The sequence below is a fragment of the Anser cygnoides genome, chromosome 7 (genome assembly GCF_040182565.1).
Source record: "Anser cygnoides isolate HZ-2024a breed goose chromosome 7, Taihu_goose_T2T_genome, whole genome shotgun sequence".
NCBI lineage: Eukaryota > Metazoa > Chordata > Aves > Anseriformes > Anatidae > Anser > Anser cygnoides.
Window position 1 is genome coordinate 13,839,258 of NC_089879.1, and position 24,389 is coordinate 13,863,646.

Below are 24,389 nucleotides of genomic sequence, written 5' to 3' on the forward strand. Positions count from 1 at the left end.
GCGAGCCGAACTGGCTCCCTGAAGGGCCTGACAAGTGGAGTGGGACAGCCGTCTGCAGCTCAGCTGTCTCAGGGACCGTGTTTGTGGGATCTCAGCGACGGCAGCCTACGCTGTGCAGCGCCACGGAGCAGGCTGAGAAAAGATCGCAGCGCCGTGCTGCCAGCCCTGCACAGACACTTAACTTTGGTGGAGGGCAAGCGTCTACGGCTGCAGTGACAAACCGCTGCAGTGACATTCACGCAGCGCGTCACTCGGAGCCTGTCCTAAAGAGCCAGCCGCAGCCTGCGTCAGAAAAAATATACCCCAAACCCGACTACCCCGCGCAGCTGGGGAAACCTGCCCTAATTCCTGGAGCAGAAGGGAGTCTCCGAAACACGGGTGTAACCAGAGGTGCACGCGAGCTGGTCCCTCGGCAGCACTCTTGAACTCTCTGGAGGATGCAGGGGAAGGCAGGCGCTCTCAGCACACCAGCTGCTGGAGAAAGCTTTGAAGCAAGAAGCACAGCGATCCTGGATTCGCAGCCAGACAAGACTTCTCCTCTTAGAAGCAGCCCAATTTAAACAGCCCAAGAGCATTAAGGTCTGGCCATAGATCAGGCTGACACCCACACCTGCGATCAGCAAAACCAGCTTTGTGCTGGTGAGCGAGTCCTTGCTCCTATGGAGGAGGATGAGAATAAATCCGATCCCATCTCAGCTTCTCTCACTCACAATATTTCAGGTTTCCAGTTCTTGCAGCATGCCTGCTCCTGCACAGTATGATACCCCATTACATTAACACACACACGTTATATGTGCATGATATTAAAGGTGACATTCCCAGCAAATAAACATGACAGACTGCCATTGCTCTAGGCACCTAATTTAATTTCCTTTGGGATTTAAACCTTAGAAGCTCAAATTAAACAAATAGGCCCTGTTCACTTTATATTTCAGACCTGAATCTAGAGTTTTCCTCTGATGCTGTTAGCCGATCTTATCAACAGGACACTGCACAGAGATCATAATGATGAAGCAGCTTTTTCGCTCCACAAAGGAGAACAGAGCTGCAGCCAGGGGAAAAGTCTCTGCGAGCTGGTAGGCAAATGAAACAGTCCCTAAATGCAGAGACAGCCTTTTTCCCCCATGAAATCCCTTGGCCATTGCTGAAGTGACGGAGCTCTCCCGAGCAGCGGCGGGTGTCCCCCAGCGCTGCAGCAGCTTGGTGCTCGCAGCAGCTTGGTGCTCGCAGCTCTGTGTTTTCACAGCTCTGTGCAAACATTCTTGCCTGCCCGGCCTGCTGAAGCTGGTTGCAGGGTGTAGCTCGGCCTTTGTGATGCCTGTTTGCAGTATGTACAAGGGAATGGCCTCGCCAACCAGCTGGGAATATCTGGGACATTCCCTTTGGTGCTGCACAGTCCTGCTTGCACCAGGATCTCCGTGACCTGACCCGGAGAGGCCCAGGCAGACGCCATCCCATTGCTAGCAGATCCCTACTCCATTCCCCACGCGCTTTGCGTCTCTGTGAACGTTGGTAATGCTGCAGGTGCTTGGAAGAGGATGGCTACCCTAAAGATAAGTCCCAGTTTTCTATCACAGGTACCTTCCACGCAACCAAAGCCCAAAATTTTGGTTCTAATAGCCGCATGTGTCCAGACGCGTTACGAAATACCACGCCAGGCAGCCTCGTTCAGGTGGATGCGTTCAGGGAACGCGCTGGCTGCGAGCATGATGTCTCCCTCTCGTGGCAAGTCCCACCTGAGCCTGCTCAAACCTGCTTCTTACCTACAGGACTCTGCTACAGGTCAAGTGAAGGAGACTGTTGAAGCTTTCATTGTTGAAGCTTCCATGCCCGCAGATAGTTGAGAAACCTGTATCGTGACTCCTTACAGGTAGGCAGCTGCGAATGCAGGAAAACAGGTGAGATCTGAAGATGTACACAAGGTCATGGGGCTCTGGAACAGTTCATCTGACTTTGAAAGCAACCTGTGCTTAGTAAAACATTAAAGACTTTATAGTCAGCTTATAGGTACCATACACACCTAGCACCCCACCTCTCGCTTTAGGGTTCAACCCTACCACGAGGACTTGACATTCTGTGACCACAGGTCACGCCGATGCTGATAGCCCGGCACATCTGGCAAGCCTCTGATCAAAGACGACCCTCGGAAGCTGAGCTAGGAGCTGAGTTGCAGCTCTGTCCAGCTTCAGGGAACACGCTTTGTCCCAGGCAAGAAGAGACTGACCCAGGGACAATTATGCAGAGATGCTTTAACTGATAATACCCATTTTTCTTGCCTACCTCAAAACAAAAGAAAACGATCCCACACTTTGCCCTAGTGCTTTGTTTGCATTAAACATTGCCACTAGCTTTTCTAACAGGTTTGTCAAAGAAAAGAAAACGTGTTTTATTAGATCTGGACTTAGCACAGAGCTGGCTTGCATGGCTCAGCCAGAGAAGGTGGGGACACGTCGCAATAAACCCCTGTGTAAATCCCAACCCTCCTCAGACACTGCCCATCCATACAGATGCTGTGCCTGGAATGGGTGGAGCAGCTGTACCCTAAGCCGCATGTCATCTGTTACCTCTGCAAATACCCAGCAGCTTTTAGGAGCCCTTTGCCCTAAAATCGTTTCAGACTAATTCCTGTCGACAGCCCAACAAAAAATGCAGCTAAGGCGTGTCAGCATTCCCCCCTGAACTTAAACGTTACCCGCAAACCCCCTCAACGAATTTGTGCCACTAGCACCCCCCGATCTCTCCCAGCTGATCTCTCCCCAACATCTCTCCGCTGTCCCCCTGGCTTGGCCTTATTTGTGCTGCCTTGCTTTGGTTGCAAGTGGTTCAGGGCCTTGTCACCACATCTTTTTCTGTCATGCCCAGCCCTGGCACTGGCTCCAGAGGTACCAGTACTGCAACAAACACCTTCGATGGGAAATTCCATTCTTGCTCTTCCAGGAGATTCATAACCCTCCGTGTCAAGGAAAACATCCACTCGCAGATGCCTTAGGGACCCTATTGCTTCACACCGTGATGTTACAATCCCAGAAGAGGAAGTACAGGATGACGCCAGAAGATTTTGACCTTGTGGGATCTCTCCATGACATTCCCAGCTACAAGGCTAGTCCCGGGGGCTCCTCGTAGCCCAGCCTGACAAGACCCATCTTGCAGACAGGGCTGCCTGCAGTGAGCACACAAAGTCTGGTTCAGCTGGAGAGGGCTGGCAAGGGAGCCAAGAGGACAGGCAATACCCATTCTTTCAGAGTGAAAATGCTACAGAAGAACGGGCATTTCAGGGAATGCTCCGAGCAGATGAGAGAAGACCTACACACAGTAGCCAAAATGTACTTTGAGTAGCAAGGGAGAGGCATTAGGCTGTCGGATAGTCAGCCAGCTTAAGAAGGATGGAAGAACTTGACTCATCTAAAACTAGCCTGGACAAAGCACTAGGGAACACGCTGCAGAAGGGTTGATATGGGAAGGATCGTGATGACCTAACGGGACGTTTTAACCTCTAAAGCAAGCTTTTCCTGGTGTCTCGTGAATTCAGACAGTGAGAAAGAAGAACAAAAGGCGATATAAAGCTATGAGGTTTTGTGCAGTGCTGGGGGGATGATGATAAACTTACTGGAAAGCGTTAGCTTAGGTTGTCCTAGGCCCGGCCAAGAATTTGGGGAAAGCAACCTAACAGATTTAGAAAATGTTTTTCTTGGGACAGATACATAAAACTGTTTTGGGTAAGAGCAGGTTGTAGTTGTACGTGACTGAAGCCAGTTTGCGGGCATTGTCCTTAAACTCACCAGGCTAGGCACAGCACATCTAGTTTGGTTCTGGGCACATCTATTCAAGCTGGGGAGACCAAAACCCATCCCCTACCACTTCAAAAGAGGACTTGGCCCATAGCTGCCACTTACAGGCGAGCATCTCAAGTACCAGAGTAGCTCTTCCAAATGTTACTTTGAACCTCTGCTGCTGCCATTATGCCAATGTGCATAAATGATTTAACATGTGGTATAGCAGAGAGAAGAACCAGATGTGCTCATTTCCAGGGGAATGTCCTAACGCTACCGGAACAGAGTCATTCTCTTGTGCTGTCTCTGTGACTAATTCAGTGTTTTATATGATGTGGAACGACTCCAATTGGATGAGCTGAGGAAGAACCAAAATACCCTATAGCTGTGGTGCCCATAAAGCTAAGAAGTAGAAATAGGGGCTGAAATAAAAGCAAGGGAATAGAACATGAGTTTCTCATATCCTGGGTGAGTGGTTTATCCCCCAAACACTGATTAGAGAAGGCAAAACTTCTAACAACTCCAGTTCCATTCTGTAAAACTAGATTTTTTTGGGGCTGTTTTTATTGAAGAAAACCTTCTATTTCTGGTTTCATTCAACACAAAGGGATTTTTTTTCTCCTTTTGGTTTCTTTAAGGCTTTTGTTTCAGCAAGAAAAACTGAAAAATATTTAAAGATTGAGCTTGGTCTGATCTTCTTTCCCAGATTTTTCACTTAGGTTGCCAAACCAAAAGAATGGATCGTCCCCTATGACCCTGCTCACTGCAATCTCCCCCCACCCTACAAGTGCCAGCACAGATAGCACATGTTGATAGCTCCTGAATGCTGGGTGCTTCCCACAGGTTCCAGGTACCTATCCTGCCTATAAACTTGCTTGTTTAACATTTTCTATGAGACATTTGACCTTGCTGTCCTAAACCTCAACTTATTTTTCCATGCTGGATGTCTTGGTTTTGATTTTTTTAAGGGTTTTTAGGGGAAAAGGAATCAAGTTATCTCAAAGAGGTGTTTTGGAAAACGTATCTTTTGACAGTGCTAACAAATGTGGATAATCATTTTGTTGCAAACAACTGGAAGTACCCCTCACGAGGAGGGCTACAAAGATTAGCAAAAAATGTTCTAGAGGTCAAAGGAGCCCTTCTCTCCATCATGAGAACGCTTTGCCAAGACAGAAGCCTCTGGAAGTGACTGTTTGCCCACAGTCTTTCAGGGAAGGGCAGAATAATGAACTGAAGAGCCCTTCTTCATTGAGCACGTCCTTGCCCAAGACAGCTTTTCCCCAAACATGGGGCAGAGGCAGCTAAGTAGGACTTTCCCTTCCGATCATTCCTCCAAGCGATGAGGAATTGCTATGGCACCACGCACATCAGGACGAAAGGCAGGGAAACTCTCCAGCGCTCTCAGCATTTCTGCTGGAAGTCAGGCAATGTGGAGGAGGAGAAGGAATTTGCCAACTTGAATGAAGGGGAGGAGAGAAAAGCAGAGACGGGCCAGGATGAGGGGAAGACAAAGACACAAAAACAGGATGGAGGGCAGACCAGAGGCCAAAGCCGGAGGCGACACAAAGGGTAGGGAGCCGGGAGCAGAACCCCGTTTCCACAGCCTCAGCATCCACACAGTGACTGCTGGACGCTGCAAAGCCACTGGCACAGGAGGCGAGCAAAGCGTCCTCCGGCAGGGGCTGGTGCCAGAGGATAACACCCCACCGCAGCTCAGCTCACGTGGAGACAGACCTTGTGCTGAGAATTGGAGGGCGCCAACTGCAAATGAACCATAGCCTCCATCTGCCTAACAGCATTTGTTTTGAAACAGAGTAAATTACCTGGAAAAAAAAACAAAAAAACAACCACCCTCTACATTCAGAGACCAGCAATATCGGGCACACAAAACTTTGGAAATGGCTGAATAGAGATTGCCTGCGCAATGCTAATTTGGCCCCAGCGTACGTCTGCATCACGAAACAAATCTGTAATCACAAGATCGCCTGCAGTTTTTCTCCCACAAGACCTCTGCCCTGCTCAGTCCTCGGGATGGTTCTGCTCACTGAATGCAGCATTAGTCATCATTTCTTTTCATTATCATTCAAGTTGTTTGCCCGTTCCCTCCTACTCTCTTCCCCTTTATTTAGTATGCTCCATCCGACTACTGCCAGCATGGATTACACTGGAAGCACCTAATCTTACCGTCCTTACTGCTCGCACAGTCTCTGACGTGCTCAGCCTCACATTTCTGCGAGGCAGGGAGCGCTCCTCTCCCTGCAGCAGATGGGGGAGGGAGCTAAAAGAAGCTGAGACCTGACAAAGTCTCCGAGAAAACCTGTAAGAGCAGGGGGTTGAACATGAGTCGTCGACTCCCAGGCTGAACCCTACACCCCATAGAGTTCCCTTTCTCTCTCCTGACCTGTAAGAATGAATTTTAATATCTTCCTGAAATTGCTTCTGGTGTTCATCTGTGGTGCTGGAATGCTTGGCAAGCACTGAATTAATCTTCACAGGATGACTGGAAGGTTTTCCTTAACAGACAGGGGAAAACAAGCGAAGAGGAAATTGAGTCTGAACGTCCACTTCTTGCAGGTGCCTGCCTCAAGACTCGCAGGTCCCTGTTTTCCAGCCCACTCAGCACTGTGGGGCACAGGGGATCTGCAGCAGAATTCCTCCTGGCCTCGGGTGCTGCTGGCAACATGGATCAGACCTCGGGTCTCAAGCTGACCATTCAGAAAATAAGGAACACAAACTCATTTGCCACCTGTGAATATTTTAGCTTAAGAATCTAGAATAACATTGAGAAAGAACAGAGTAATAGAGGCAGGGACAGGATCCAGTTCTCCAGGGTAACATTTAACAGGCTTCACCATGGGACTATTGTGATTTTTTGCAATTACCTGCCTCATTCACTACACACCTTCTAATTCTGACAAACAAACCAAGTGGAAGTCCTATAGGCGAGAGTCTACCTTACTCCATACTCCTGATTCATTCCCAAAACACGCTGTATGCTTGTGCACTGAATGAGGCATACCTTGTAAAAAAAAATAAATCTAATCATTCAATTAGATATGGCACTGAAATAGACATACGTAGCAGGGGCAAGACTGTTGTTCAAATACTTCTTAAATTCTGTATGCTTGATTTTGCAGTTAACGAGGACTCTTTAACTATAGGTTTGTTTTTACTGCACTGTATTGGCTTGTATGTCAGAGTTTGCAGCAATATCTGATGCGTAACATGCACGTTGCACATGATCAAAGACTCGACTGTCATCTTCTTCCCTAGAACAATGACTGCCTAAAGCAGCAGGAGCAGAAATTATCTGAAGGTAGTGTTAAACAAACCTCCTTCTCCCCTCTGGGGAGAGTAAGCAGTCCAGGTGAGCAAGGTAGGAGGGGAGAACAGTCTGCTTTGTGCTAGACGGGCAGAGAGCTCCACATAAAAGCAGGGGAGCTTTGCAGAAGCATGTCCTGACTCCCATCACTGGAGACTTAATGATGGTAATTCCCAAAGGATGATGCATGCTGACAGGCTTTGACACAAACTACCCCAGGATAATATTAATATGTATTAAAGGCTCAGGCAACTTTATTGGGTCGGGCTTGATCAGTAACACATTTCAACAGAGCGTCTCTATCATCTGCCTGAACATAAGTGAGGGAGGGAAGGAGAACACACGCACAACCTCACCTTGCTTCGGGTAGGTTTACAGACAAACAAGGTTGATCTGCGATGAACTGCATGCTTGGCACAGCTCAGACCAAGGACCTCGGACACTCTGCCACGAATACAAATGTGTCTGTGGGGCAGTTATTGTCAGAGTCTGTGTGCAAGATCAACGTCCTTAACCCCCGACACTGGGCCAGACAGCTCCTGCACAGCCTTTCACTGTGCATCTGGGACATCTACCCCTCGGAAAGGAGAGGAGAGGAGGCAAGGGGTGCTTAGGAGGCAGTGTGGGGACACACTGCTGCCACAGCACTGGGGGAAGGGGGAATGGAAGAAAGAAGGGCGGAAGCCTTTGATCATGTGTGATGTTAATGCAAGTGTTACACATCAGAGGCTCTGCCACAGTAACTAGCATATAAACAGGAGTCTAGTGTTAACAAGGAGGGCTTCTTGAATATGTTTGTATGTTTCTGAGTCAAAGCAATTTCCCTATTCAACAATACATGACACAGTGGAAGAAGTTCAGAAATAAACCAGCCTGACATGCTTAGACCTTTAATAGAATTTAGCTTCTTAGAACTAATTAAATGTTACTTAAATGAAAAAAAAAATTCCAAGTACTTGGGAAAGGTGCCAATTTGACAGCTCTGGAGAATGAAATAATCTAATCACCCCCAGAGCACGGGCAGCAGCAGGACAGGCTTCCCCTAGTAACATACCTCGAACGTGACCTGGAAAGGCTGTTGACAGAAACGGGGCGTACAATCACCGTGGTCTAATGACTTTTCTGCTGAGACTGCTAAAACGGCTCCTGCCGAGCGCCAGCTGCGGCGGCGATTCGGACACCTGCCTGGTAGGAACGGCGCCGGGACCTGCCAAACTCCTGTCACCCGCTAACCGTCCATCAGAGCCAGCGACTCTCAGATCATCGCTCAGCCCGGGCTGATCGACTGACCCACCTTGGACACGCGCCACACGAGCCCACGAGATGTAAACAGGAGGTACTGTGTTTAGTCTGCACGTTTGGGCTCCCACCGCACCAACGCTCGGGCCCAAGAGGAGTCAGTCGCTGGCTGCCGCACAGAGTGGAGGCCGGGGTTTTTCGTGCCTCCTCCCCAGGAGGAGAGAGGCCTGCCGTCTCTCTTCCCCTCCACGGTCCCTCCGTTTACAAGCCTTTGCAGCAAGCCCCTGCATTGCAGTGCTGTGTTTCAGGCGCTAGCTCTCCTTGGAGCTCGTCGCCGTGCCTGGGGTCCCAAGCGAGGGAGGAGGCAGAGCCCCTCCGGGCCTCGCTGCGAAAGCTTGGCGGGGCCTGCCAACTCGGCCAGCCCAGGCTGCGAGGGACTGAACCCAACACAGCTCGCCTCCTCGGAAATTTTGCGCACCACAATTTCTTTTACTTCTGAAGCAAAGCCACACGAACCTCCCTCCTCCACTCCCAACACCACAAGGGACTGCAGAGCGCAGATGAAGCCTCCCGTTGCATATTAAGCCAAGAGCCTCAGACACTCCCACATGTATCTCACAGAGCCGGGTGCTCCTCCTCTTGTCCCAGGCTGCTTCTGGCCTCCCTTCCTCCCCCACCCGGTCTGTCCTCCTTCATTCCCATCACAGGATGGGGCAAGAGCCAGCACAAAGGCAGTCACATCAGAAGAGAAGATCCAATGCACTGACCTTGTGTAGGAGACAAGCGAAGGAACTTGCTTCTCCCTACCCTGCAGGAGCCGGAAACTCTCCACCTTTCCCTCCCACCTACTCCAAAAAAATACATAATTTTCGGCACCCAAGTAACAGGCACAGAAGCAACCAGGCTCATAAGGGTTAATACTAGCTGCTTGTCTGAATGGTGACCTAATTATTGCCATTCTTCACTCTTAGAGGTTACCTGACTACTCCACACATCAATACATTTCAAGATGTGATGTAAATGCAAACAAACACTCTTATGTTTGGAGTTAACACAGTCACAAGATCCCGTGTATCATGTGTTGGCAAGCACAGGAACCAACAGCAAATGACCCACCCTTAAACCTGACCGTTTGCTGTTAATCATTACAGGAGCGTTGCACTTTCCAGCCAGTACAATCAAAGCACGCGAGTTCTTTGAAAATCCCTACACGAGATGATTTCAGCCAAGATCAGCTCCTTCACAAGTCGTACAGATTTCAAGGTATGATGTCCTCCAGACGTATGAACAGAGGCAGTGGAATGCCTTGAAAACAAGTCAGTGGAAGGTTAAATGCAACACTGCAACGCTAAAACAAACCTCTGCCTTAAAAGCAGAAGGGGAGGCAGGAATGCCACAGTAACAATGAAGGCAGAGATGCACTGCATGTATACAGTCCCTCAGAGACGGGCTTTTCTGCACAAACACGTTCCCTAAAGCTTTTTTTTATGTTTGCAATATGTTTATAACCGTGAAGAAATTCAAGGTTAGAATAGCGCTGTGCCACCATATCATTAGTGCATCACTGGCTCCGCAGGGCTGACCCTCAACACCAAGCAGATGGGGAACTTCCAAGGGAAATCTGTGATACAGAAAAAATCTGGTGCAGAAAACGTGTGGGTGCTTCAAGAAACCACAGACTTTTGTCAAAGAATCAATAGGAAAGAGGTATAACTGAAAGAGGCTGCACTATCCGTGCTGCTCTCCTGTAAAGGACAATGTAAAACCGAGATCCTGGCTCTGTAGGATCAAAGTCCCACAGCCTTCTCTTGAGATCAGCTTGCTACTCTTCTGCCCTGGCTCCATTCTTGTTTAGGTCATTCCACTCTGCCTCCCCAAATTCCTTTCTGGAAGAAATCAAGTGTAAATACAGCCTGCAAAGTGTTTGCTGACTCCAGGAAATGGATACTACTGTATTCACAGATGATTTTAGAACTTTCCAGCCACTGCTTATCGATTTGAGCTCCGTTAACATAAATTGTAACAGTTCACCATTATTTTTTGAGTCCATAGTCACTGAAAATATTACACAAGAACTATAAGAAACGTTGCAGCACGAATGGACAGGTTTGTTACACTTTTAACCCACATAAGCCCTTAGCAGGATCACTTTTATGACACTGTAAAGGAGGAAAGGAGAGAAAAAGGAAGAAGGCTCTCTCACTTGTAACCAAGGTCCATGTGCTGCATAGGGGTGCTCTTCTGTTGCAAATGCTCCTTCTACTCCCGTTGATACAAACGTGATTGCTGTGTCCCCTGTAATACTTTTATATGTAAAGTGCCGTCCATGTAAGAGCCTTCCCCTGGGGAATAAAACATGCGTGTGAATTGAAAGGCTGTGAGCAGCATTCAACAGACTGATGAAGATATATCACTGTAATATAGCACTATAGCTTCTGCCATCAGCATGGAAGCCATTTGAAGGCAGCGACTATTAATTTTTTTTAGGAATATATGACTGATTTGCTTCACAAAGCCCGTCACAAGTCTCCTTCTGAGGCAGGGAGCTCTCTTACCTCCCCCCTTGAACTCAGGGCCTTGTTTCAGAGCTGTATTAGCTCACCTCGGTCCCCTTGCACGCCTATCCCCACAACGAGGCACTGATGCATGCATGGGCAGGGCACTGCCAGCCTTTCAGAGAGATGAAAGCTGCAGGAGAGAATCCAGACTCCACATCATGTGGTAGGGTCTAAGCAGGCTCATCAGTGGGACCAAACTTATCTACGGTGACAATGCCTAGTAATCCACTGCCCTGACGCTTGACAAATGTAACCTGTGTTACTTATGCATTTCAATGAAATGGCTAGAAGATACACATACGTGATCATCTACAGAATCAATTCCCATTTTTTCATTCAGTGCTTTCCATGGGGAAAACGATGCCTCTGGTATTTAGGCTCAGAGACTCTGCATACAAGCATGCCTCCAACATGCAACTGGGAAACGTTCAGGTAAGATATATGGCACCTAAGAACAGTCACAGCTGCCTGATGAGTTACTGCTGGTCAGCTGAGCTGTGGTAAGTGATCAGGACAGACTGTTCACACATTTGTAATGTAAAATAAAATATGTTTGCATTAACTGTCCCATTGGTTTCTCAACAGGCATAGGCAACCGTGCACCTGCTGCTGATAACTCTGATACCACAGGCACGTAACTCATTAAGCCAAAGTAACTCAATCACCTGCAACCGTTTGTCTTATGCTAATGACTACAACATTTGCCACAGGTATTTTTAAAAATAGTGCCGATTGAAACTGTGGACATCTAGAAAAGTCACTTACAGTGGTATGCACAGCCTGAACCTTCGAAAGATAAGGCATAGGGCGTACACACAATGTTTTGTCCTTTCATTCACCTAAGTGCCAGAATTTGACTAAAAACATACTTGCATGCATAAACTGACTGCAAACGGGCTTTGCACAAATACTTGTGTCTGAGTCCATAAGCCATAGTTAACAACTCAAGGGATTTCTTTGACAGAATATGATAAGACATCTCTTCTTTATCACAGTTGCCAGCATTAGACTAATAATAATAAAAGCATACTAATCCCGTCCTGTTTCAGCACTCAAAATACACTGGAGGACAAAAAAAGAATGAGAAACAGTCTTACCACGATGAACACACATGCAAAGAACCATCTGTTTTTAATGTGTTTTGGCAAAATTATCTCAACTCTGGCCTTTAAAGACTCATTGCATGCATGCCTGTATGGCGAAACAATGCCACAAGGCAAAAGCTGCGTGTTAGTAAAAGCTGAGGAGGAGGACGACCTCACTCACCTTAGACAGAGGGGAATCAGCGCTCCGGACTCCTGGTTGAACTTCAGGTGTACACTCTCCAGCTGTCTCGTGCGGATTAGCTCGTGAGGAATGATAGCTGCTGAGCTCTCGCTTTCTAAACTGTCCTTCCGGCTTCTGGGAGGAGAGACAAAACATGCATAGTTAGGGTCCCAGCGCTGTGTGCCATCGCTGCTGTGATTCAGATCGACTGTGCGAATGCTGAAGGACACAGGAGCAACCTGTTAGGAAGACGCATCTGTGTTTTCATCACCCCCACAGAGACACAGCCTCCCGCAGACTACCAGCCCCAGCATGCAGCTCTTCACCCTCATTAGACAACCTAGGATATGAATTGGAGCCTCATCCCTTCCTAGCATATAAGAAAAAAATATCTGTGAAGAACTGGGGCAAAACTACACTCTCCAAAGCCCAAACCACTACAAAATAGCTTGGAAGAATTAGCAGGTATGCCGTCCCTCCCCCTTTTGCTCTATCTTCAGGTTATTTTAGGCAGTGGCCTGTGGGAAAGGGTCAAAAAGTCTCTTGTGCCCTTGCTGAGTACCTTTAAGGTCTGAGGCATGCCTACAATTCTCTCCAAATCGTTTCTTTCCACAGTTCACCCAAAAGGTTTTGAGAACTCTGTTTCCACCAGCATCAAATCAGCCACAAGATGGATTCTGCACGTGATGAGTAGGACACCTGCAGACTGCTTTCCCCTTGAAGCGGGGCTGCTTTAAGACAACGCAGCTTTGCTTCCTATTTATTCATCTCTGCAAGGCCAGCAGCATGTCATGGAGCTATGACTAAAGGTTATGTTGTTACATGATTAGGAACTTTGCCAGACAGAACCCTCCACATAATCAAGCAGGTGTATCTCAAAATACTTGACCATAAACACTTTATATGTTCAAAGAGCAGTTACTTGATAGCCCAGAACGAAGAAGGCAGAACGCAGGATTTACAGTTTCTAAGGATGACACGTATTGATGCAATGTGCCTGAAAACTGGCTTATATTTTTGTGACCCAATGTTCCATGTTCACTTAGTAGAAGTAAGACTTTGTGAAGATTGTTTCCATACAAGAGAATCACCAGAGGAGGGGAACAGGGAAGGCAGGAGAGAGCTGAAAGATGCCACATAGCAGTGTGGTTCTATCTTGCCAGACAGACCAAAAACCAAACAAGGCTACCAGGCTGCAGCTGCACTTGGGAACACTGTTAAAACACGCCCAGATCCCTCCTCCACCCAAGCTGAGCCATCTTGAACGTACATCTGGAAAAACTGTAAAGAAACAGCTTGAACTTCGTGAGCTGACTTAGATCACACCTCTACTTGACTTTACATTTGGGTGTTGTCACAAAATTACTCCCATCCACCACACACATAGTAATATAGTTCAGAACGGCTTCCAAAGCAGATCAACCTCCACACTCTGCCCAGTCACCTAGTCCCAGGTGAGCCTTCCACCCAGACTGCTGAGCTGCTCCCTCTAAAAGGAGGGTACCAGCTCAACTCTTCTATCTCACCACGCCTTCCTGCAAAGAAACAAACGTGCAGAAAACAAACAAACAAACAAACACAGGGCAGCTCATCTCATCTCATCTCCCTGCAAGATAAAAACTGTGAAACGTGTCCTGTGTTCTGCCTTTGCCACACACAAACTGTAATGGACTCAAGGACACAGGAGGTCAGGACCCAGTTTATGCACGGGGTGGGCTCTGGGCTGTCAGTCAGCCAAGTGTCAGGCTGGTGGGTCAACCCTGAGGCAGAGACACAACATGCTTTGTAGTCTATAGGTGGCACTTAAAGCTGTGTTTAATCTACTTCAGCAAACATTTTACAGCTCTTTGTAGGTGGGGTCTTCAAAGAGCGGAGTGGGCCAGCATTTCACAGGCTGATTACCTGAGAAGTGCACGGTTGATTAATGATCAGTTGACCTTAAGCTAAGCTTTGCCTGAACTTCCTTATCAGATCTTATATACACAGCAAGCTGTGGGAAAGTCAGCCTGTGGTCTACCGCTTCCAATCATTCATTTATCAATCCCTACTAAAAGGGTCAGCCATTAGCAACACATAGCTTTCAAGCCATAAGCTCGCACTTAAATGCAGTTGCAGAGTTTATGCACCCTGGAGCAGATCAGGAGTTACACAGCAACGCTTCTGCTACGGAAAGAGACGGTGCCCTCCTCACCTGGATTGCCTAAGTGCTCTGGGCACGTTTCCTACCACTGCATCGCAGGCAATAGGTGCTGTAGGTTCGTGTTGCAGCAGGACAGACTGCCGGAGGACAGTTCCCCAAAACCCCCGGCTCCAAACTCCTGGAGCTGAAGGTGGGTTTTTCAGTTTCCACCACGCGAGCCAGTGCAGCTGCCAGCACAATGGGGCTGCAGTCCTGAGGGGAAACAGCCTCCGGTTGTTAATGCAATAATAGGAATGACGACAATATTCTGCAGGCAAGGGGCAAAGCTTTCTAAATCTTATTAAAAACAGCAAACGCTGTTTGTCATTACACACTCAAGAGAAGATGTTGACTAATGTATAACTATCAAACGGAACTGTCATGACTTTAAGGCTGTCAATAATTATGACTTCACATTAATAAGTAACCAGCCCTTCTGTCAAAAAGGTGAAGGAGTGAAGCAAAATGGTAGTTAATTCTTTGAATGACATGAAATTATTAATCCTTTCCACAAAACTTTTCCAAAATAGTCACGGTCTCCGTGTTTCTTTTTTCCCTTTAGTGGAGCTCACACAGCCTCAGCTATTCAAAGTTAGGGGTGAAACCACAGGAGCAGAAAGTAAACCACCCTTCTAGCTAAACTACATGTTTTTAAAGAGAGTTTGGGGGGGGGGAGCATTTCTGGACGTGTTGTGGAAGAAGCATAACACGTCGAGAGGTGACGTTGCACCCCACTTGGCATGGGGTTGCAGCACCTACTTTCCGCCTCAGCAGAAATCGCCACCTCAGGGCCGAGAGGTGATCGGTCCCACCTCCCCAGCAAGGGACCCCAAAGCTCGCCGACCCAGCTGGGGCCCTGCTGTGCTTTTGTGAGCGTCCTGCAAACACGCTGGAAAGGTGGTGGGGGGGACACGGGCATCCCATGGCCTACATCCAGTCTGTGGACCAGTGGTCAGACCCACGCGGTGGCTGAGGCGAGGAAGTAGGCCCGCACGACCCACCGCTGCCTCCGCAGTTATTATATCCCGGGATATGCAACTTAATGAAAATAAAACAGACAAAAGCACGATTTGAAGGGTATTTACAGGCTTACAGTTTGTAAAATGGAGGTGCTCAAGTGAAAGAAAGGTGCTTGAGGAAGACCACAAGTCTGCCTCTCAGACTCCGAGCATGTGCAGGGACTCTGCAAGACGCATTAAAATTCTCCCACTGGGAACGGAAATCCTTGTGCTGATTCTTCCAAAGGGTGATAGCCCAGATGGAGGGTCAGCAGGACTTGTAGGGTGTTATTAATAAGATTAGAGTTCACATTGTAACACACACTGCCATCCACAGCTTGTACGTTTCAGCCGTAGAAGAAAATTTAGAAAAAGTTTGCTTTCTAACACTAACATCCCTGGTTTTACGACTGTCAGTTACCCGTAAGCCTTTGCTTCCTCCGCCCCATCACCAAATAAATCAGCAGCAGAATTTGATGGAGTTTTATTTGTTATGACTAAGATCTAGCTGACTATCACGTAAAATGTTGCAAACTTTGTCTATTCCAGATTTAATACTTCATCCAACCCACACAAAAAAAAATCATGTTTCTCAGTGTCCAGAAAAAACAAGTCTGCAAAAGCCAGGGCTGCTGCATTAGGGAAAGCAGGAGATTTAAATGGAAGCAGCATGCCGGAAATGCCCCAGTTTAAGGACTGCACATCTAGTGTTTTGTGAAACTGGAGGGGAGTTGGAGGAGATTAAAGCGCATTTCCCACTGATTGGGAGCTTGTGGGAGGTGTAAACGTGGGCAGTTGTCAGATTAATTCTTTAGATGATTACATTCTTTTTGTTTCTTTAAAGCTGTTTGTAGTTGGGTTTGATGTCTCCTGTTCTGGGCAAGTGTATTGCTGCAGTTACCAAGGTGACTTTAGCTGACTTTCAACTATTTTTTCCAGCTTCGGTTTCTACCAGTAGTCTGCTTCTCGGTGGAGGAGAGAGGGAGGGAGGAAATTATGTTTGTTTTTGTTTTGTTTTTTAATTTTGTGAATGCTGATTAACACTTCATGAACTTAACCAAAGTCGTACTTGATTTTTAAAGCAAAGTTTTAGGGAGAGGGGTGGTCAAGCTGTTGCAAAGGGGTCCAACATGGACTGCAGCCTTCCCAGACCTCTGCCCACAGGGAGAAAGGGCCCGAGGAGACTACAGGTCCCAGCGTGCTGCACTCCTTCTCGATGGGAGCAGCCACACGCTGCAACCTGCAGCCTCCTGGGGGCCCTCTCCTTGTATTAAAGACGAGGGTGGCTGCAATCTGCTTAATTTTCTGCCAATTAGCAGCAGCCCTTGGGGATCCTGGAGAATGGCCAATGCAATCAGTGGGTTGCGCAAAGTTTGGATGTCCCCTCCTTATAAGTCATGTTTACGGCAGGCTCCTCTCGAGCAGTCCCCATGGCAGTTATTTTATGGGATTCAAGAATAACCAGATCGGATTAAGAAAGGTTTATTTATTCTTGCATTTGCATTCCGCTTGATGATCAGAGCGTTTGATCTCAGGGATCTGTCACTGAAGGAGGTCTCAATTCCCTTCCAAGCTCTGTCACTGACACGGAGCGTAATTCCTCGGCGTTTCCAAGTCACCACCCTGGGTACTGAACTCACAAAGGCCAGACTCTTGGAAGCTGTCCACGGCAGTGACTCTGTACGAGTGGGTGCCCACCGCATCGCTAACCCAACCTGCAGTCACCGCTCCTCGCTTCCTAAGTACAAACCCCAGCACCACGAGTTAGCAGACACAGAGCAAGCTTACAGCAGCTGGGAAAGAAAGTCTGGCCTGCTTTTTTTCTTCCTTTCTCCCTTCCCAACTGGGGCTATTTCAAACTTCCTCACTCCCTAATGAAGATATGGTCAAAGATCACTTAAGCGTCGGCAATCTTCCAGTGTCTTTCCCACAGCTTCCCCTGAAGGGCAAACCAGCAGTTGTGGGAAAGAGCCCCGAGCATCTTGGCACACAGAGTTAGGGACACGTCACAGAGGCACGGAGGCAAGTGCCGAAGTGGGGAGGACGCTGCTGCACAGCTCCTGCTGTGGTCGCACGGAGCCAAGGCTCGCTGAGGCGCTCAGATCTGGGTGCTCACCATCCTGGTTCAACCGGACGGTAAAGATGCTCTGTGTGCGTTCCCTGGCGCAGAAGGGCTCCAAGGACAACGCCAGCAGCAACAATCTTCTTGCCGCTCACATATCCCTTTGGAAAGCTGCATAATAACTGCTGTCAGTGCTTGCAGGGGCCAGGCTGTTCCAGACCTACAGCTGAACTAGGACTGAGAGATTCAGGCTGTGCCACCGGCACCCTGCAGGCTCAAACAACTCTTGTGTGCATCAGGTTCCCTGCCTGTAAAACCGAGACATTTTTCCACGAAGGGGTGTTGCAAGGATTAAGTCAATGTTTGCAGAGCACTTTTGGATTCTCAGATGGGGAAAACTATGCAGAAGTGCAAATTACTAGCATGGTGACCATTCTGCACTTCTCCTGACACTGGTTTTCCAGCCATTCGCTTTTCTAGTTCGCAGACTTGTCACCCAGCACTCAGGCTCATGCTGAGAGACACTCCCTAAAGCACATTGCCTCCCCCCCTTCAGCATTCCTTACTCAAGCAAGACACCACTGAATGGTGTCTCGATGAGAGAGCATGCCTAAATAAGCAGGACTGGCTTGGAAACTTACAGCTTAGTGGTTGCAGAATCAGAAAGTCTAGCCAGAACTAGACAGTTTCAGAGAATGCTGAAATGCTCCCCTTTATGTAAAACGTTGCCTCCAAGAACTGAAGACAGGAAACCAGCTACACAGACAACAGCTCCCCTCCGCCCAAGTAAAGCAGCAAGCAAAACCTAGCGCGACTGGAAGAAGCAAAGTGCAGACTTGCCTCAAAGCAAATTCTACATCTTGATATCACCTTAAGAGCTTCCTCAGAAACGCTGCTCAGATGGAGCTCGTTAATTTGCATTAACCCAATGCTACGCACAGCGTTTACTGGAAGGAGGGGTCAGCACGCCCTACTTCCCGAGTCAAAGGGACTGCACGGAGAGCGGCCTCCGGTCTTGCAAGCGGCTGCACTCTTATTCACACGCTCCGAACCTGGCACTGCATCACACCGTGATCTCGGAGGACTTCTGGAGTGACACAACAACTCCCTCTTCCCACAAGGGAAGGGCACCAACCTGAGATGCTCAGGGTGCCCTGCTCCGGGAGGTCACGGCCAGGACGGTCCTGCCAGCCCCACCTGCCAGAGGCTCACTCCCCGCTCTGTTTGCCAGGAACCTGCCTTCATTTCCCTGCGCAGCTGGAAACTGTTCAGGGCTGGATGGAATTAGCACACTGGCACAGAGCTACCATATGTTAAGGGATCCCTAGACTCAGCCTGTTTTTTTCTGCCGGGAAATTGAACGCAGATGGGATTTGAGGTCTTTGGGGCATCTGCTGTGGGCTCCTGGACAAATGACCACTGTGCATGAGTGGCCCGGGGGGGACCAGAGCACGTTGCTGCCTGGGAAATCCCAGACAGAAATATGGGAACCATGCGTGAGCGGCCTGTTGAACCACATTGCTTCATCCTCCTCGACAAGAGGGAGAGTGATAAACTGTAAGGAGACGCTGGATAAACCTTGTGTTTTGTCAAATTGATGCAGCCTTGGGAGACCTTTTTCCACTACTCAAACCTCACCTTGAGACACCAGGGATGTGCGTGGGCACTACCTGAATCCTGGAACAATGAAGTGTAGCAATTACTGATAATTTTAGCCTCAACTTATGCAGCAATGCAGCTTGCTAGCTCTAGGTTTCTATTCCATGCCTCCGCTGACAGGAGCAGTAGAACTGAGTCAGCCAAGGGGCAGAAAAACATCACTTTCAGCAATGCTGCGTGATAAAGGGGACCCTTGAGGGGTGGAAAAGGTCAAGAATTCCCCTATCCCAACCCTGGCTCTCACCGCAACTGTGGCAAATTAACTCCTCTGTCCCCACGTGTAAAACGGGGATACTACTCCCCTACCTCACAGGACAGCACTGAACCAGTTGCCAGGAACTATTACAGACTCAGCCGTGGAATCTCCTACATTGAGAAATTAAACAGCGAACGGAGCAAGGCTTTGCAAGTGTCACTGATCTCTGACATCTGGAGCCTCCAGCCCACCGAGGTCTTAGCAGCACCAGTGTTTAGTCTGACATCTCAACGCTCCCTGTTGGGAACAGCTCGCAGCATCCAGCGACAGTGAATGTGCACACCAAGAGCCTGGGAGCATCGCCTTTTTGTGTCTCAACAGCACCTACCAAGCTGAGGGGTCCTAAGAAATAAATAACAAGGCACTGGCAAGTAGATTCAGATTCATACACGCCTCATTTTTCCAAGGTGTAATCAGGAATATTATGTTACCTATGGTCAAAATGATTAGTCATGTTTCCAAAGATTAATTTTCCTTTTTTTTTTTTTAAATGCATACAAACTGATTTAATGGCTGCTTATGAACTGAGCTAACAGTCATTTGGAGAAACAGATGTCCAATGCAGTTTTAAGCATTAAGAGTGCCTTTATTCATATCCTTAGGAGAAAAAATGGCTACATAGTCTACAGTAATAACACTAATGAATCAAAGTGCTACAGCTGCCCAACAGGGTTTTGACAGAAACCAGCTTTTTTCTCAAAGGAACTTTTTTTTTTAGGATTCTGGGACAGTGAACAACTGCTAATATGAATGCTTAACATGTAAGTATGTGTCTTGCTGAATCAAGCCCTATCTGGAACCAAACAATGTGAGGATTTTGCATAAGCACCAAAAACTGTAACACCACAAAGATGGGGAAATTCACGTGGAATCTGGATCTCCAAAATTTTATACAAATAAATATTCAAAAGTTTGAGTGTTTCTGACGCTATTTAGTGACACTGAATGCAGAACAGGTTGTCTGCTTTAAACCCTGACAGATTATTGCGTGTGGGTGGTAGGGTTACGATAAAAGAAAGGGAAGAAAGCTACTATGAAAGCAGCCAGTGGCTGCAAATCTATGATAAATAAACAGCACATTCCTCTTCTGCACGAAGCCATTAGAGTCTATGTCAGCCTTTAACATCCTAATGTCAGCTGGGTGCAAATTTGACAGCCACGGGGTTCTGTGGTGCTCCCTATGGAAAATACATTTGGAACAATCTGCCATGCCCCAACAGAGTGCTTCTGTCAGGTTCCTGAGGAGCCCCGAGTGCACCAGTTATTCGCAGGACCCTTGCAACGAACCATGGGTTTGATATTTTATGGTCTGGTGTGTACAGTGCAGGATATGATTACACTCAAGCCTGGTTCCCATCAGCCAGCACCTCGTAATCGTTAACATATTTATCCTTGTGGTGCCTCAAGAAGATGACATTGTTATTAGTCCCATTTTATAGATTTAGAACTGAAGCTCAATAGCTGGATGACTTGCCTTTCATTACACAAGATTCATAGGGAAGGCCAGAACTGAGACCCAGCTCTACCAGGCCCAAGCAGGATTGTACCAGCAGGACTAGATCTATGTGCAGGGCTGTCCTTCTCAGGTGCCTCTAAGTCCTGTGACGTTACTGTATCTGCACTGGGTTTTGTCTTGCATGCCTCAGCCTTTGCAGTAGTGTCGTGGTTTAACACCGGCAGTTCCCCTTGGGGATTTGGATGGAGGTATACTACTCCATGCAAAAACTGAACTCCTAAGCTACATCCCCCTGCAACAGTGGGAGATAAGAGACTCCAGACCATGTACACGTGGTTAAGAGCAGGTTGTGAACCTTGCTCAAATGCTCATGCAGAGACAGTATATTGAGAAAGGCCAAGAGCTAGTAAGATCTTCCTCTGCTGCTTCATCTGTACCACACCATGCTGGAAAAAATGTTGACTAGTAAGTTTTCACTAAAATAAGGGTAATCATCAGGTCTGATTTAACTACAAGTTAGTTAGAAGTTATGAGTAAAGACTGCTTGACGGTACAAATCACCAATTTCATGAAGACAACGCATCAAACAAGTCCCATTGTATCTGTTACACGAACTGGAGAAGAAAAACCACTGCACAAATCGAAAAAGACCTTTTCCAAACTCCTCTAAAAGTAGTCAGGGAGGAGACAGAAAGGAGGTATTAGGACACACCGCTGTTTAAGTTGAGGAGATCAGATGTAAACCAGAGTGACCACCAGTAAGACACAGAGCAGCCTGATAGCTCTCTTTCTTTAACTGCATTGCTATTATGGAGAACCAGGCTAGCTATCAGCTTCCACAGCAGCAACCACAGACCTCAGAGCAATGTATTGATCTTCCAGGAGACAAACACTGGGAACCAGCCATTCCTACCATTCATGCTTCAGGGAGGACGGGCGTGCAGCTGCTACAGGTAAGAGAGCTTTGCTACAAAGGGTACTATCATGGATATGAAGCTCTGAATTTGACCTGCCTTCCTCTCTGTCTCAGAACAGCTAAAAGCTCAGGTAAATATTTGTGTGCTCCATCACAGACCTCTACTAATGTTTCAGCACTCTGTCTTGAGCACATCTCTGTTTATCATACCCTGAATGGCACACAGCTTTCTTATCTAAGCAACAACTGCCTCCCAGCATTGTGGCTTACCCATCGGCTGCCTCCCTGTCCTGATGAACACCCAAAATGTTTCTGGTCTCTCCCAGCTGCTGCAAACAGAAAGCTTTTACTGCCATGCAGATTTATGCAGGAGCCTGGCATCAGCGAGAAATCCTGCTCAGTACTTTTAAGGCTGGCAGTGATTGATTCTTGCAAATGAGATGATATCATCTGATTTTTTCAGTGGGGCCAATGGGACCAACCTTCAGGCAGAGAAGTACTACTCAGAATCAGAGTCAGGTAAGAATCTGGCTCCATATAATTACTACATATCAAAAATAACATTATTCCTAAAACAATACTAAAACCACCTGATACTATTTTTTTTGTAAGCACCAGTATCTCGTCTTACTTATTAGTACACAGTATCAGCAATTGACATAATACTTTCCCAAAGTACCCGGAAATATTTATATGCAAACTAAATCAGAGGTCACCCAGAAAATGGAACAAGAAAGGACATCAGAATCCTAATTAAGTAGGAGTAATATTTTTCCTGTGAAATGCTTGATCAAGAATGAAATTGGAATGGAAACAGAGCAGGGTGCTGCTCCTGCCTGGCACTACAGGAAAGAGCTGATTTCATGATGATCTTTATTCTTGAAGTGAGAAAGCACAAATGTGCATGGGAGACTAGGAAATACCAAGACAAAAAGAGTACCGCAAAGATACATGCCTTCTGCATCACTTAGATGAAAACATTATGATTGATGGAAGAGATTAAACTAGTTACCAGCCTAAAATGGAACGGGAAGAAACACAAAAAGGCTGAAGTGAAGATACTGCAGATGGCTTGAAACCACAGGTAATTTCCTATAGATTTGCTGAAGCCAAAATTTACAAATGAGGACAGATCTCCAGGCCCACCTAGTCCCACTTTACTCACCTGTTAGTGTACAGACCATTAGATAGGAGGGTGATAATTGGCAGGTGATTACTGACAGTACCTGCCTGCTTAGGCAAGACCAAAGTCACTTTAAAAATATCAATGTTTTAATCAAAAGGTTTCTAATTATGAGCTTGCAATCAAAACGTGCAGGCAAAAATATCAGCAAATGCTCATCTATGCCACCTCAGCACTGTTTGACAGTACATTTTATAGGGCTCAGTCCAGCCAACGGCAAGGGTCTGGAATTAGATGGTCTTTAAGGTCCCTTCCAACCCAAACCATCCTGATTCTTCCTTTGTCTTTGCCCTTTGCAAGTGTTTGCTATCATCTTTCTTCTCTGCCTGCCAAGCCTTTTCCCACCCAGCTGTGAGTTTTACAGTCTGAGCTCTGAGTATTCCTACTCCCATCACCTGAGAATGCATGACGAAACTTACGGTGCTCGGTCATGGTTCAACCCATTCTGTCTTTGTGCATTTATTGGAGGTAGAACAGGTTTGCTGTTAATCTCAAGCCCTCTCCGCAAAGTCTCCCTGATTTGTTCTGTATCTGCAAAGAGAATTTTTTTAGTGTGACTCAGAGTCCCAAGAAACATCATATAACACAAGGAGACACCAGCTTTTCTTAAAAGGCCTGTCTCTACGGTGTATTTCATCTAAACTCTTCCCCTTCAGAACGAAATAAAGAAATACTACGGGTGAATTCTTAACGGCCCTTCCTGCACCTTAGCAGTTATTTCACTTTATAAAAAGTCAGCTTGAATTCTCATGTTTTGGGCCGCAAGGTTATGTCAAGCAAGGAGAACTGAAAGCTTTTCCCAACGAGGAAATTCTGGGTAGTTTTGTACCCTTTCATAAAGGAGGTGTTTGCTGTACCTGAAGCTCTTGCAGAACCTCTTGACACAGCCAGCCTTCGTGCTGGAAGTCACTTTTCTCATTAGGCATAATAGGAGCTTGTTCCTTTACCAAATGAGTTCGAGGAGATCCTACAGTTTTTACAAATGGCTTCGTAAATCTGATGATTCATTTACAACCAGATTCACAAGAAGAAAGTCATTTTATGCAGGGTAAACTTCAACCTCAAGCTCACGTGTGAAAATAAAATGCAAAATACGCAGCTCAGAGGCAGTGTTCTTGCTTTTTCATTTTCCTATGATGTTGATTGGCCAAATACTTTAACAGGATGCTTTCTTAACTTGCATAGAAGTTTCCTGATCTTTTCTGATAATTAGGTGGAGGAAAAAATATCCAAATGATTTCAAAATCTTTCGAAGGATATGACATACAAACATCATCTATGCCTGTCCCAGGCTTTTCATTTGCACAGCTGAGGAAGAATACTGTCTATTCTTTTTAGATCCAATGCGGTTCAAAATACATGCACAGAAGCCAGACAGATCCGTATATGCATATAGGGTTGTTTGTTTTAAAACATGGACTTAAAAACCGGATATCATAGACTTAAGATATTCTTAAGGAAAACATCATTAAGTCCAAGAAATCTCAAGCCCTCAAATTTTATGTTACTTTGCCCATTTGAAAGA

The 24,389-nt window shown here is 47.0% G+C and overlaps 1 protein-coding gene across 2 annotated transcripts in view; it reads right to left on the reverse strand.

Moving 5' to 3' along the window:
* Positions 1 to 24,389, reverse strand: part of SUFU (SUFU negative regulator of hedgehog signaling) — an 89,700-nt gene that overhangs the window by 11,880 nt on the left and 53,431 nt on the right. For both annotated transcript variants that reach the window (XM_067000297.1, XM_067000298.1), the window contains exons 8-10: positions 23,284 to 23,395; positions 12,156 to 12,290; positions 10,535 to 10,673 (exon numbers count right to left, since the gene is read on the reverse strand). In XM_067000297.1, coding sequence (XP_066856398.1) covers positions 10,535 to 10,673; positions 12,156 to 12,290; positions 23,284 to 23,395 — 386 coding nt within the window. The remainder of the gene's footprint in view (positions 1 to 10,534; positions 10,674 to 12,155; positions 12,291 to 23,283; positions 23,396 to 24,389) is intronic.